This window comes from Strix uralensis, chromosome 22, assembly GCF_047716275.1.
Source record: "Strix uralensis isolate ZFMK-TIS-50842 chromosome 22, bStrUra1, whole genome shotgun sequence".
Taxonomy (NCBI): Eukaryota; Metazoa; Chordata; class Aves; order Strigiformes; family Strigidae; genus Strix; species Strix uralensis.
In genome coordinates, this window is record NC_133993.1 from 6,792,756 (window position 1) to 6,805,885 (window position 13,130).

The 13,130-nt window shown below is 55.4% G+C and overlaps 1 protein-coding gene across 1 annotated transcript; it reads right to left on the reverse strand.

Moving 5' to 3' along the window:
* Positions 1 to 1,329: 1,329 nt before the first annotated feature.
* LOC141953404 (vasoactive intestinal polypeptide receptor 1-like) lies at positions 1,330 to 12,431 on the reverse strand. The gene is made up of 13 exons (XM_074891943.1): positions 12,233 to 12,431; positions 9,486 to 9,609; positions 6,418 to 6,525; positions 5,372 to 5,481; positions 5,027 to 5,124; positions 4,405 to 4,537; positions 3,649 to 3,802; positions 2,908 to 2,968; positions 2,570 to 2,636; positions 2,370 to 2,461; positions 2,000 to 2,129; positions 1,681 to 1,722; positions 1,330 to 1,422 (listed from the first exon to the last, which is right to left on the reverse strand). The coding sequence occupies exons 1-13, from the start codon at positions 12,302 to 12,304 to the stop codon at positions 1,330 to 1,332; spliced, it is 1,284 nt and encodes a 427-aa protein (XP_074748044.1). The 5' UTR covers positions 12,305 to 12,431.
* Positions 12,432 to 13,130: the final 699 nt, after the last annotated feature.

The window sequence follows — 13,130 nt, forward strand, 5'->3', positions numbered from 1 at the left end:
TGCAGTCTGGAAAAGGGCCAACACATGGGTTTTATTTAAGGAAGGACATGTGGCTACATGAAGAAATTACAGGAAGTGTGAGAAACTCTGCTGAGATCGGGTGGCTTGGGTCTTGGGAACATGGGAGAGGCCAGGAGGTTTAGGGAAAGGGCATTCGAGGCCTTTCTTGCTCCTGGAGACAGCGTTTGCCAAGGCAGGAGCTCTGCCCAGGGAGGGGAAATGATGCTTATGGGAGTGAACAGGGCCAGGCTGTGGCATGGTGGTGGCAGCTCCGACCTGGAGGGGACGCAGCACCTCAGCGCATCTGGCACAGCCCATTTTGCACCTATCTTGTGCTCTTCCTCGCTTTCCTCCTCCATCTCCCCTCCATGGCCTTGCCCAGAGCCTGGCTGTTTCACCAGACAGGGAAAAAGCAGATATTCCCCCCCCCGCCCCCCAACCCGGGAATATTTCCAGACTTTGCAGATATTGTCAGGTTTCTACCCTCTAGCAAGCCTGGTACCAAGTCATCTGGGTTTGTAGAGCAAAGCAAACCTCTGAAAAGTGATTCTGGATTTCAGAACAAGATTTTTTTGGCAAAAACCTCGCTAGTGCCAGGCAAACGAATCCCCAGTGAAGACGAGTGAGTCCTACTGTTTGCAAACTGTCGCATCGTTCCAGTGCAGAGCCCCTGGGAGAGGTGCAGAGCCCCTAGGAGCTGGCATGGCAAGGATGATGGACCGTCTTCCCCAGCACCAAGCACAGCTGAAGCAACAGGCATGGGAGAAAGGGAAACATTTTGGAAAGCAGGGGAGGATCTGAGTCATGAAACCATCGGGAGTCTCATGTAGAGAGCTGTCAGTTTTCAGCTGTCTTTGAATTTGCTACTCCCACCCCCAGAATGGCTCCTGGGGGCTGTGTCTAGGCATCTTCCCATAAGGAAAACAGTTTCGTAAACCAAAGCAGGAAGGTGAAAAAGCGCTGGGGCCACTTCGGTTTTCATTCCAGTGCCAAATGAAAAATGCCAGATGTCCTTTGTGAAATGATATTTACGTTTCCTACTCAGTCCTGGGGCAAAAAAGGTGGAGAGTCTCTCTTCCCTTTTCCTAAAACACTGACCAAACCACGAAGGGAGCTTTGGGCAGGTGAGAAACCATCATGGATCAACAAGAGATGCCAGTACACGAGCAGGCAGAGCCTTTCGCAACGGCCTTTCACACCACCCTCTGAGGATGCCAGACCCAGAACCTACAAAATCCTTTTTATTGCGTTTCTGGAACCATAGCTGTGGAGCTGCACCGCCACCACCACTGTCCTCAGGGAAGTATTTGCCCCCAAATGCTGTCCTCGTCATGCTGTGAAGTCTTGGGTTGCCAGGTTGAAGACGTTGCTCTCCATGGATGACTGCCACTTGCCCCAGTTCCTCTTGATCTCAGCCTGGACCTGAACCGACAACATGGACCGGTGCTGTCACCCAGGGGCTCCCGCCAGCACCCACTGAAGGGGCAGGAGCTGCATCCTGGGCTCAACAAAGGATTTGGGGTGCAAGAGAGTGGGGACCCCGTGCACATCTGCATGCCCACGTGTACACGCATGCATGGTTGTGTGCATGCAGTGCTCATTGGGGTGCACCCTGGGGGTGTCTGTGTGCCCATGTGTGTGGCTGTGGTGCCCAGGGGGTTGATGCTGGGGGGCACTCACCTCTCCATTCAGGAAGCAGTACAGCAGAGCCACCAGGAACCCCTGAAAAGGACAGAAAGAGCAAATTTCACCTGATGAAAGGGGCTGGATCCCTCCGTGCTCATCTTCTTCCTGCATTTAGCATCCTCCCACACCTCTTACCCTATCCCACGGGCAGTAGGGGTATGAGATTAGTGCAAGTTTCTCACCAGACCACGTCCCTTGTGTCCCAAAAGACTGCAAAGCCCCAGCTGTACATCCCAGGGTCTCCTGGTGTGATCTTGGGATGGGACAGGATGGGTACATGGGGTTTTTGCCTACCCATCTCCCCAGTCTGTACCTGGTAGGAGCCGAGAACCAGCTCGAAGTACAGCCGGGCATCCACACCGATGTGCTCGGGGAAGAGTGCAAACACCACATAGTGTACCCCGAAAAGAGGGATGAGGAGCAGCGTGGACTTCGTCAGCCTCCTGTGGAGAGTGGTGACATGAGCAAGGGCCTGGGTGAAGGCGAGAGTCCTGCTGCCCTGTGAGACAAGCCCTTCCCAAGAGCTTGATCTTAACCCAAAATAGGTTTTCCATGAAAGGCAGGTCTTGGAGGCTCCAAGGATGGTCCTCATCTCTGCTCCTCCAGGGAAGGGTCCCTGCTGCCCTGGGTGACCTCAGAAACCGGGGTGAGGGGAGCTCCCCCTTGCCCGAGCTAGCCCTTACATGTACTGTTGCTTGTAGTTTTTGCTGATGTCTGGGGACCGGATCTTCTGCGCTAACATCCTGGTGACATTGAGGAAGATGAGGAAGTTCACCTGTCATGGGACAGCATGCCTCAGGTGCTGCACAGACCCCTGGTCAGGTGCCCCTGTTCATGAGGGACCCCCAGCTCTGGGGCCGGGATGCTCAGGGAACATACTCACAAATATGGCCAGGAGGATGGGAGCCTTGATCACCCACCAGTAGAGACTGGTGTAGTCGTCCCAGCACCTATGGGAGAGGGGAAATGGCTCTGCCACCCACTTGCACCCTCCTAGCTCAGGTCTTGCCCTGCCAGCCCCCCAGCGCCCTGCCCTGTTTGCACAGCACCTCTTGCAACAGGGACCAGTCCCACCAGAAAATAGAAATAGCATTAAAATGAAGTGCTGCCCCACTTATCCCCTCCCTAAGCCTCCCATGCAAGAGGTTTGTCCCCTGGGATGTGTATGGGGCACCCGTGGCCAAGCTGGCCTGGAGAAAGACGAGGGGTGGCTGTTCTTACCCATGGTTGTCGTACTGCAGCCTGGTGACCACCCACACGCAGACCGTAAGCATGGGGACACCTGCAAGAACAGGACCCAGGCAGGGATATGGAATCACCCCAATTCTCTGGGGAGCCCCCGTACCTCCCCTCCATCCCTTGTCCTGAAAAACACGTGCCTGGGACAGGTCTGGTGCTCTGCAGGTAGCAGGAAGGTGAAGGCCTTTCCTCCTTCTCCGGGTTTTAAAAGGAGATGGTGCCCACTGAAGGTGATGTGCTTGTCTGTGTGTCACCTCCTGGCCACCCTCCTGCCCCCCTGTGTGCTCTTGCATCTAATCTGGTCACCTGGGATGAGTGTTTCCAGCCCCTGGTGGATGTGGGGAGAAGGTAGGACCTGACTGTTCAGGATGGGTCGGCAGCAGATGCTGCGGAGTCCCTTTGGTCGCTGTTAGCAAGCGTTTCCCCTTTGAGTGATTTTGCACACATGTCATGAAATCAAGGATCAGGCCATGCTGCCCGACCAGCTCCAGGGGCTGGCGGGAGCTGGTGGGTGCCCCACTGAGCACAAGGCCATGCAGAGAGATGCTGGGGTGGGGGCACATGCCTAGAGCAGCCATGGGGAGCACCGTGATGGTGGACCTTTGGCCAGGCAGATCTCAGAGCAGCAACTCCAGGCACCCCAAAACTGGTGCCTACCCCCCCGTCTGTGTCAATGGGACCTCACTGGAGGGGGGCTGATGTGCCGGGGGGCCCCGCACTCACCCCAGCCGATGAGGATGTACCACCAGATGTACCTCTTGTCGGAGGTGAAGGTGAGCAGCAGTAGGGTCTGCAGGTACATGCCCTCCACCAGCAGCCAGTAGAAGTTGGCCAGGACTGAGTACTGGAAGAAGGTGATGGCTACTTTGCAGTTCACCTGTGAGCATGAGGAAGGGGAAAGGCTCAGCAGTGCTGGCTGGCATCAGAGCCTGTCCTGGGGGCACAGGGGATAGTCCATGTCCTCATTCATCCGCTTGAGGAGACCTGTGATGGTCTTTCAGTACAGCCCCAGGGATGTTGCACCGGTCCCACATGTCACCTGCAGTATTTTTGGCTCTGCCTGTGCAGCAGGGGCTGATGACTGCAGGCCGTTATCGTAGGACCTTTAGAAACCCATGTGTTGTATCTGGGCTGCACGCAGGGAGTTCTGCTTCTATTGACAAGCCCAAATCTGCGCATCCAGTGGTGCGAGACCTGTTTGCTTGTACGTGGTGCTGATGGGGTTGTGCAGAGCTTTAACCCCTCTGGAAGAGTCTTTCTGAGAACATGGAGAGCTCTGAGGGCAGAGCATGTTCTCTGCAGACAGGGCCCATGCAGAGATGCTGTTGTGGACCTCCTGATGTCCACCCAAGCCAGCCTTTCCTCCTCAGGTTCACAGCCTCTCTCTCCCTCCTCTTTGCAGTGCTAAATCTGCTGCAAATGTAGCTAGACCCCCCCAGATCAGCACACAGTGCCCTGTGCTGGGGCTCAGCACCTTACCGTTGACATCGTGCAGTGGTCAATGGACTCATCTGAGAAGAGGACGGCGTCCTTGATGAACACGGCAGCCCCGCGCAGTATGAAGGAGGTGAAGAAGTGGATGTGGATGGAATTCCTGGTGCAATGCAGCTTCCTACAGGAGGAAGAGATGTGCTGTGCCCAGGGAGGGAGCAGAGAGAGCAGATGGGCAGAGAAGCTTCTCCTTTGGGAGCTGCTTCCCTAGGTGGACCCCAGCTGAGGGGACTATGTGTTGATCATGGTCAAGCACAAAGACTTGGAGGAGGTTTTCCTGCTTTGAAATCATGAAGGACAGGGTTGTGCTGTGCTCGAGGCTGCTGCCTGGAGACGAGGTGTGCTGGGGAACATCCTCCAGCCACCTCCAGAGAGCACCCTTCTGCAGCACAGCGAGGTCTGCAAAAACTAAGCTTGAAAGGGCAATCTGAGGGTTTAAAATCTGTGTGTCAGCAGGAAAGGACAACGCTGCAATTTGTCTCAGGTCTCCCTGGTTATCTGTGTTGGCAGGGATGGAGTCTGGCTGCTCTGGGAGGGGATTTACCCTGCTCATGATTTACCCTGCTTTCCTCCAGCTGCAGCCCACGGGGCAGCCAGCGCCGAGCCCTACCTGAAGCAGGAGAAGATGCTGATGGCCAAGAACAGGGCTGCCAGGGATGTGGAGTAGCCGCAGGTGTAAAGCACCTTCATGGTGACAAAATAGCCTTTCTGGAAGGGAAAGCACCAGCGGAGTGAGGCAGCATGGACTGGGAGGTGCTGGTCTGCAATGGGCAGGGAGGTCACAGGGTGATGCCTCAGCCCTTGCTCAAATCCCTCCAGGCAGCCCAGCAACAAGAATGAGGCTGATGAGATATTCCCGAGAGCATTTTCATGTTTCATTGCCCATCGTCATGGGTCAAAGTGAGGTAGGGTGATGCTAGGAAGGGTGGCCCACAGCCCCCGGGAATCCACTTGCCTTGGCCTCGGTGTCATTATTGTTGCCAATGGCCTCCAGCTCACAGGCGTTGTAGTAGGGAGGGCTGGGGAAGCTCCACCCCGACTCGGTGCAGTTCCTCTGGATCAGCGCTGCAGCAACAAGAAGGGACCTCATGAGAGTCACGGGCATCGCCTCTGCATCAGCACCCCCAGAATGTCCAGCCTGGGGATGGCACCTTGCTCTCTGGAATGGAGCCTAAATCCCAGCAGCAGCATCCCAGCTGTGACAGCAGCGTGGTACCCGAATGGCCTGGCTGCTCCATCCTGCCCACCCCGATCACATCTCTGCCCTCCGGTGCTCTGTCTGGAGGTGCCAGAGCATCTTAAGGCAAGATGTGAAAGCAAGCATGAATCCTCACGTTGGGAGGGAATTAAGGCTAAACAGGGGCTTTTTAATCCTGTGAGGGCTTCAGCAAGCCTCTCCTGAGCTGTTTCTGCCCTAAAGCAGCATTTATCAACCCTCCATTGCCTTTTCAATTATGCCCAGCCAAGGAAGCGCTCGGATGCCATGGGGGCCGGTCGGGTGCTCTCCTTCACACTCCACTGCCTCCAAGATGGATGGAGGCAGTGACTCCCTGGGGAGCAGCGCCCACCCCAGGAGAGTGTCCAGCCTTGAAATAATCATAATCTTATGCTGTGTTTTTCATCTGCGTGGCTTGGAGCTGTACTGAGCAGGCCAGGAGCATTAAGCTGGTGTGTGAATGGGGAAAAGAGAGCACTGAGCAACAACAGGAGTGTCCTGGTGTCACCCAGTTGGAGGATGAGGTCCCCAAGTGCTCTACCCACAGGGGATGCTTGGTACTGGGTGATGAAAGGGCTTGGGGACTTCCCTGGCGTGGCAGCACCCTGCATCTCTGCTTTTGCCTGTTCCCTGCTTGGATTGCAATATATGCCAAGCTTTTGGATGGGGCAGGAGCTGTGGGAAGGGCTGGGGTGGCACAAGGATCCCAGGCAGGCAGGGGTGGGTGCAGCTCTGCCCTCCATCCCTGGGGATGAACGGTCTGGGCTGGATTCAGAGCACTGCACCTTTGGACTTCTTGAAGATGTGGAGAATGTCAGGGCAGGTGACGGCTCGGGACTGGCCGACGGGCACGGCTGACCAGCAGCTCACTCCATCCCACTCAGTCAGGCAGCCTGGGAAGGGACGGGACGGTTAGTGCCGCTGGGAAGGGACGTGCCGGGGACACACACACACACAGCCCCCCCCCCCGGTCCAGGGGCACAGCCCCCAGCAGGCATGGCTGCGCAGATGTAACACGAGAGCGGAGAGGGGCCAGCCGTCACCCGATCTACAGGGCCATGCCGTACCCCCTCAGGAATTAGGAGCATCCCAGCTCCAGTTCTGGGAACGACCTCCCCCAGTGCTGAGATCTCCTTTTAGCCCCACGTCGACAGGACCTGGTATTTCCTGGGGCTACATCAGACCCAGAGCTCCTGCGAGGAGACTCCAGGGAATGAGGCTGTGGGAAAGGCTAGGACTTTCCTGGTGGCATCTAAAAATAATGCAAGGTTTATGGTGGATTTCTGCACCCAGCAGCCGTGGTGGCCCAGCTCAGGACATCTCTCCAGCCCGAAGGAGGAGGACAGGAGAAAGCACTGCAAGACTTGCTGGAGAGCAATTGGCTTAAACATGTTTTGCTTTTCTCTCTAGCACTAAGTTAATCTTTAAATGACTCTTCAATTGCCTTGGAAATGAGCACGGCCGAGCAGATGTGGGGCCTTGAAGAATTAGCACTGCAGCACACCGGGATAAGACATAGACATCACACTTCCAGGACAGTTCTCCTTCTTGCACATGTACATTATTAACCTTGTAGATATACATTATTAACCTGGAGCCACATCTATTCCCAGTCAGGGAATGTGCACTCAGACAAGTCTAATTAGTTTTCTCTGATTTCAGCAAAGCTGTCTGTAGGTATCTGGCCAGGCTTGGAGGGATTTACAGGGCTGTCATTACAACGTCAAGGTACATCTTAATTTTTTTTCTGGAGTATAGTGAACAGAGCACAGCTATTGGGACTGTTGCTCGGAGTGGTTGCTTCATTTCTTAGGCTCCGAGCAAAATATCTGGATGTGTCTGTATGGCAGAGCCATCTCGCTGTGTATAAAGGCACCTCTCGCTGTATGAACGAGCTCTTCCAGCACAGTGAGTGCTGTGGGACCACTTGGTTGGGAGACAGAGGAGCAGCCCGTGGAACAGGGATCGAGCTGGGATTCACACAGCTCTGCAGTGCAATCCCAGGGAATAAAGTCATCCCTCCACTTGAATGGGGAGAAAAGGTTTAAGTCCCCCTTCCCACTCTGTTTCCCTCTCCCAGGCTGCTGCAGCATCTAAAAAAACCCCATTTCTTAGAGGTGTGCAAAATGGGGAACAACCCTCCCATGGAGAAGAGTGATGGAGGCAGCTTCTGGGGGGACAGAGCAAAAAAACATGAGGAAAGGAACTGTCAAGGTGTCTCACTGCCCACCTCGCAGGCAGAGCTGTGCCTTCAGTGTCCCTGCATTGTTGGTCCCCAGGGGCCACCACATCTTCACGCTGTCCCCTGTCCCTGGGTTCCCAGCCAGTGTAGCCCAGCAGCCTGAGGTGTTCGGTTTGGATCAACCCACAGCAACCTGCTTTATTCCAGTTTTCCCAGTGGGGGGCTGAAACATCCCCAAGGTCAATATTATCCTTGTGATGTTCTCCTTGATGTGGCTGAAAAGAGCATTTTTCCCCTCAAAATGCAGTTTGATGGGAAGCTCCTGCTCAGCCTTTCTACTGGTTAATTATATGCAGACCTGCCAGGGCTGCCTCCCTATTTCTTTCTGCTTTAACTGGTATCTGGAGACCACCAAAAGAGATCACTTGAGCCTCACCAGCAAGTTATTTCTTCCCGGCTATTCCAGAGCATTAAATGCTGTGAGAACCAGAGCAGATTTTGAAGTGAAAACACTGCAAACATGATCTCTAACCAGTTTTAGGGCCCCACAGTGGGTTCCCCAGCAGAATGGTGAAGCCTGAGGTCCCTGTCCTGCACCTTCACTCTATATTGCCACCATGTTCAGGGCACCTAAGCCTTCCTCCTCATCGTCACTTCATGCCACTCGTGCTGCAGGTCCCTCCCCATGCTGGCACAAGCAAGCGAGGGGGAAGGGATAAATTCAGTTCAGGTGGACAGCAGAGGCAGCAGCCAAGCCGGAAACCTGGGATTAAATACTGATTTTAATTATGCATTCATGTCTTTTGGTTATTTTCCTACAGTGAGATTCCTTCCCCCTGGCTGGCATGATCTGGGCTGCAAAACGGACTTTTTCCAATCAACTTGGCTTTTCCCTGCTAAGCTGGATGATACGTTACATCTCTGCACAGTTACTTAAGCAATTATGCACCTTAACATGCATTTATTGAGATGCTTCATTCCTACATTTGTATTGGATGAAACCCATTGAATGACGCATTTCTTATTCACTAGGTGATAATTTTTACCCAGATTTTGAGCCAAGCTGCTTTTGGATGGAAATTGAAATGCAATTAAACAAAAATGTACAAAAGCAGCACTTTAAAACTGTTTTTCAGTTAGTTAATTGGTTTAAAAGTCCCAGATATGTAAAAATTAAGTTGCTCAAAACATGTTTAGCACTAAAACTAACTGAATTAGGAAGGCAAGAAGGCATGAAGTGGTGACACGCACCATGCAACACTCGTGCTGACAGCCAGGGCTCTGCATTGCCTGTGCCCACAGCCCTGCCTGGCCCTGGAGTGTCGGTGCAGGCAGGATGGGAGTGAGGCAGGAGGCTCTGCTCAGGGCACAGACCACACCATCACTGCCAGATGCTGTAAATCGGGGGGGACTCAGCCCCTGTGGCTGTTTGCATCCCTCAGCCCACCTGTACCCTCTGACTGCGATCTCAACCCTCCCTCTCTCTCTGCAGCAGCATTTTTTTGGGGTTCTCCAGGGATGCTCCTCAGCCTTTGCTTCGGTCCTGCTCTCCATTTTCCTGAAAATACCTGTTTTTCTGCATCCATGTGTGCTCTGCAGCCCCCCTACCATGGATCATCCTCCAAAGACCCCCTTAGCAAATCTTCCCCCTCCTCCTGAGCTCGCACTCACCTTGCTGCCCAGGGGGTCCAGGGGTTGCTGGCGTTTGGCTTTCACTCCTGATGATCTCCAGACATTCAGCTTTTTGCTCTTGGAAATAGAGGATGATGGAGCAGTCGGGATGAGTCGCTCGCACCTTGAGAGGGGGGAAAGGGCAGACAGCAGGATCCCAGGCATTAGGAGACCTGAGCAGGCAGGGTACCAGCCAATATTCACTATTTCTGCTGCAGCCAGCCCCAGGAGAGAGCCTATCTATGTAACTGTGCTTTTGGACCTTGACATTTCCTTAGCTTTCCACTGGTTCCTTGTAAACACCACAAAGAACCACTGCAATTATTTCTAATTCCCTCTGAAAGCGTGTGAGGCTTAAGGGCACTGCTCCGCCAAGATGCAAGCGTCACGCAGAGGAGCTGAGCTTACAGACGGAGGGGCCAACCCCATCAGCAGGGCAGAGGCGAGCACGTTCAAAGCCTGAGCAAGAAAACCATGTAATTAGAGATTTGAGAAAACCACCTATTCAGGTATATCTAATCCTTCCCTGGCTGGCTGGATTTTGCTCACGTGTGTTTTCTCACGTTCGGGCTTGTGTATTTTAATTGCAGGCACCAGCAACAGCCATCAGAGTTCCCCAGCTCGTTGGGGAGATGCTGCAAAATGGGCACGCTGACCTCCTTACAGCTTTTGGGTTTGCTAGCAGGAGTGCTGGAACACCAAGGAGTATGCCTCAAGCCCTCAGCTCCCCAAAATGCAAGGGATGTGGTGGCTCAGCACCCTGGGATAGGGCTGCCCAGGAATCCCCATTTTTGACTTTGTCTCCTTGGCTTCCAGCTGGAGAGCCGGGAGACTGAGGCTGAACTGAGAGCAGGCCATGAATTTTGCATGCCCATTCCCAAGCATCCATGCCCATGGCGGGATGTGGTGGGGGCTGCAGCATCCAGACACAGGACATGTCTGGGGCAGGGTTTTTGGGCCAAGACATGGGATTTGGTTGCTGATTTTAGATGTGTGGACAGAGATGTAAAAGCTGGACAAATAGAGGGATGAGGGTGGGCAAGTGGACCCAGGGACTGGAGGGAAGTGTGGGGCACTAAAGCATCGCTTGGCTGAGCCATGTCCTTCTCTGCCTTGTCCTGGTCACTGTACAGCCACTTCTCTGGGGTCCCTTCACTTCCCCCAGGACATTTTGTTTCCTTTTTCTGCTGAACATGAGATTTACAAGGAAATTCCTGGTCTGCAAAATGCGTTTTGGTGATGGCTGCTGGGCACAGCACCGAGAAAGCACACTACTTCATTGTAGTGATGAAGGACCTGGACCAGGCAGAGGTGCCACAGACCCTTTTAGCTGCAAAGTGGCTGGTTTTTACTATTTATGGTAACAGCCTGGCTGCTGGAGCACTGGAGTAGGTAATGTGCAGTGCTCCCTTCAGAGCTTGCTTCAGGGCAGGCAACTCCTTGCCGTGCCTCAGTTTCCCCATCTGGGAAGGGGCCTGATGACATCGCTTTTCTTATAAAGACCTCAAAGCCTCCAGCACTCCCCCAGCCCTGCTTGCTTTCCCTGCTCTTTCCCCTTTCCCTCTCTTTTTATTTCCCTTCCCTTCCCTTCCCTTCCCTTCCCTTCCCTTCCCTTCCCTTCCCTTCCCTTCCCTTCCCTTCCCTTCCCTTCCCTTCCCTTCCCTTCCCTTCCCTTCCCTTCCCTTCCCTTCCCTTCCCTTCCCTTCCCTTCCCTTCCCTTCCCTTCCCTTCCCTTCCCTTCCCTTCCCTTCCTTTTTGTTTTCTTTTTTTCCTCTTTCTTTGTCCTTTCCTTTTTTCCCTTCCTTTTCCCCCCTTCCCTTTCTCTTCATTTTCTTTTCCTTTCCATTATTCAGTCTCCATGTGAGCTAAAGAGCTTGTGGAGCGAAGCATGGCTGGGAGAAATCCTGAAGGCTTTGCAGAGAAACGCTGAGCCAAAGCCCTCTCCGGCCTGAGTCCTCCACCCTCCGGAGTTTGCCATGGAAGCAATTTGACAAGTTCAGGATGGGTTTGCAGGCGTGGCTGCCAGACTCACCGTGCATTGCTCCGGCAGCACAACTGCTCCATGTCCCCCCCATTTCAATGAGGGCTTGGTGCCAGCTGTCCCCATGGGTCTGCCCGAGGATGGGGAGCACCCCACGCATGGTCCTTGCCCCCTGCACCCTCCAGCCATCCCAACCTTCTGCCTGTGGATGCTCCCCCAGGCCCTTGGGGTTTGGGGCTCCTTCGAGGTGTGTAGGGCGATGTGAGCAAAGGCCCCACCAGCACCCACGTGGGGATGGAGGGGACTGTCCCCGAGGCAGGGCACAGGTCACCCTCCTGGGGGATGTCCTGGAGCAGCCCCTGGAGCTGAACCCCACGGGAGCTTTGCCGGCTGCGCTGGCCGGACCCCGAGCGCTGTCCCAGCCCTGGGGAGCGCAGGGGGGTCCCAGCATCACCCACCTCCCTCGCTGCCCGTCCCTGCGCTGCGTGTGAGCAAATCCTCCCCCAGAAGTGGCGACGAAAGCACCCGAGTGGGTGCAGCAGTGCCAGCAGCTCGCAGGGCTGTGGCTCGACATCACCCCTGGGTCAGACAGTGGGAGGGATGGGGACAGGGATGGGGATGTCCTGGGGGAGATCTGACCCCTGACTAGGACATAGCACCCCCCAGGGCTGGCCAGACCCCGAAGCAGCTGTCACAGACAGGGACCCCCACACTCGCTGCCCACCCTTCTCCCCACCGCAGTCCCGTCCTCCCTGAGGACACTTACCCGAAGCATCGGGAGTGTGAGCAGCAGGACCAGCAGCATGCGAGTGCCGGGGGGCTGCCATGGGCCCCCCATAGCTGTATCCAACCCTGTGCTGCCCTGTCCACAGTGTCCCAGCTCAGTCCCCTAGGGGTGGGGGACAGCCGAGCTCCTTCTGCATGGCCCTGCAGGTGGGGGGCTGCATCAGGACCCCGGCTCCCAGGGGCGGCCCAGCACCTTCCTCCCCCTAACCCCTCTTCACTGCTCCTTCCCAGCCCTGTCCTGCTCCTGGCTCCCTCTGAGACCGTTTCCCGCAGTGGGTGCTTAGTCCCACTCAGGTCACCCCAACCCACTCCTCGTGCCCACCCAGCTCTGGCTGTCCCCCCCACCTCGCTGTCCCTGCCCAGTGCTGATGGGCTCTATCTCTCTGTGAGACTGAATGTTACAGCTCCTGGATCTGGTAATATGGGAGGCTCCACCCTCCACTCCCCCTCCCCACGCAGCCGGCTGGATGCGAGGAGCAGCACGGGGGGGACACCCCAGCCTGGCACTGCCCAGCCTGGCCACTGCCAGGCTCCCAGCACTCCCCTACCTGCTCCTGTCAGAGACCTGGGACCCCCCAGCTGGGCCCAGGGGGATGTGCAGGGGGGCACGGAGCCCTCTTGCCTGCTCTTTGCATGCTGCTGAGCTGGGAAACTGCCGGCTAAAGGCTGTGGGAAGTGGGGGTGCAGCCAGGAGGGGGTGCGGGGGGCATGCAAAGGGCCACACTGCTCCCTGGCTGGCTCTATGTGGGACCTGGGACTAGAAGAAAGTAGACAGCTCAAAGGAGATGTTGTGATGCTGGGACTGCGCACACACATGTACAAACACATGCCCTGACATGTATGTGCATGCCTGGACACATGGGGTGGAGGCAGTGCCG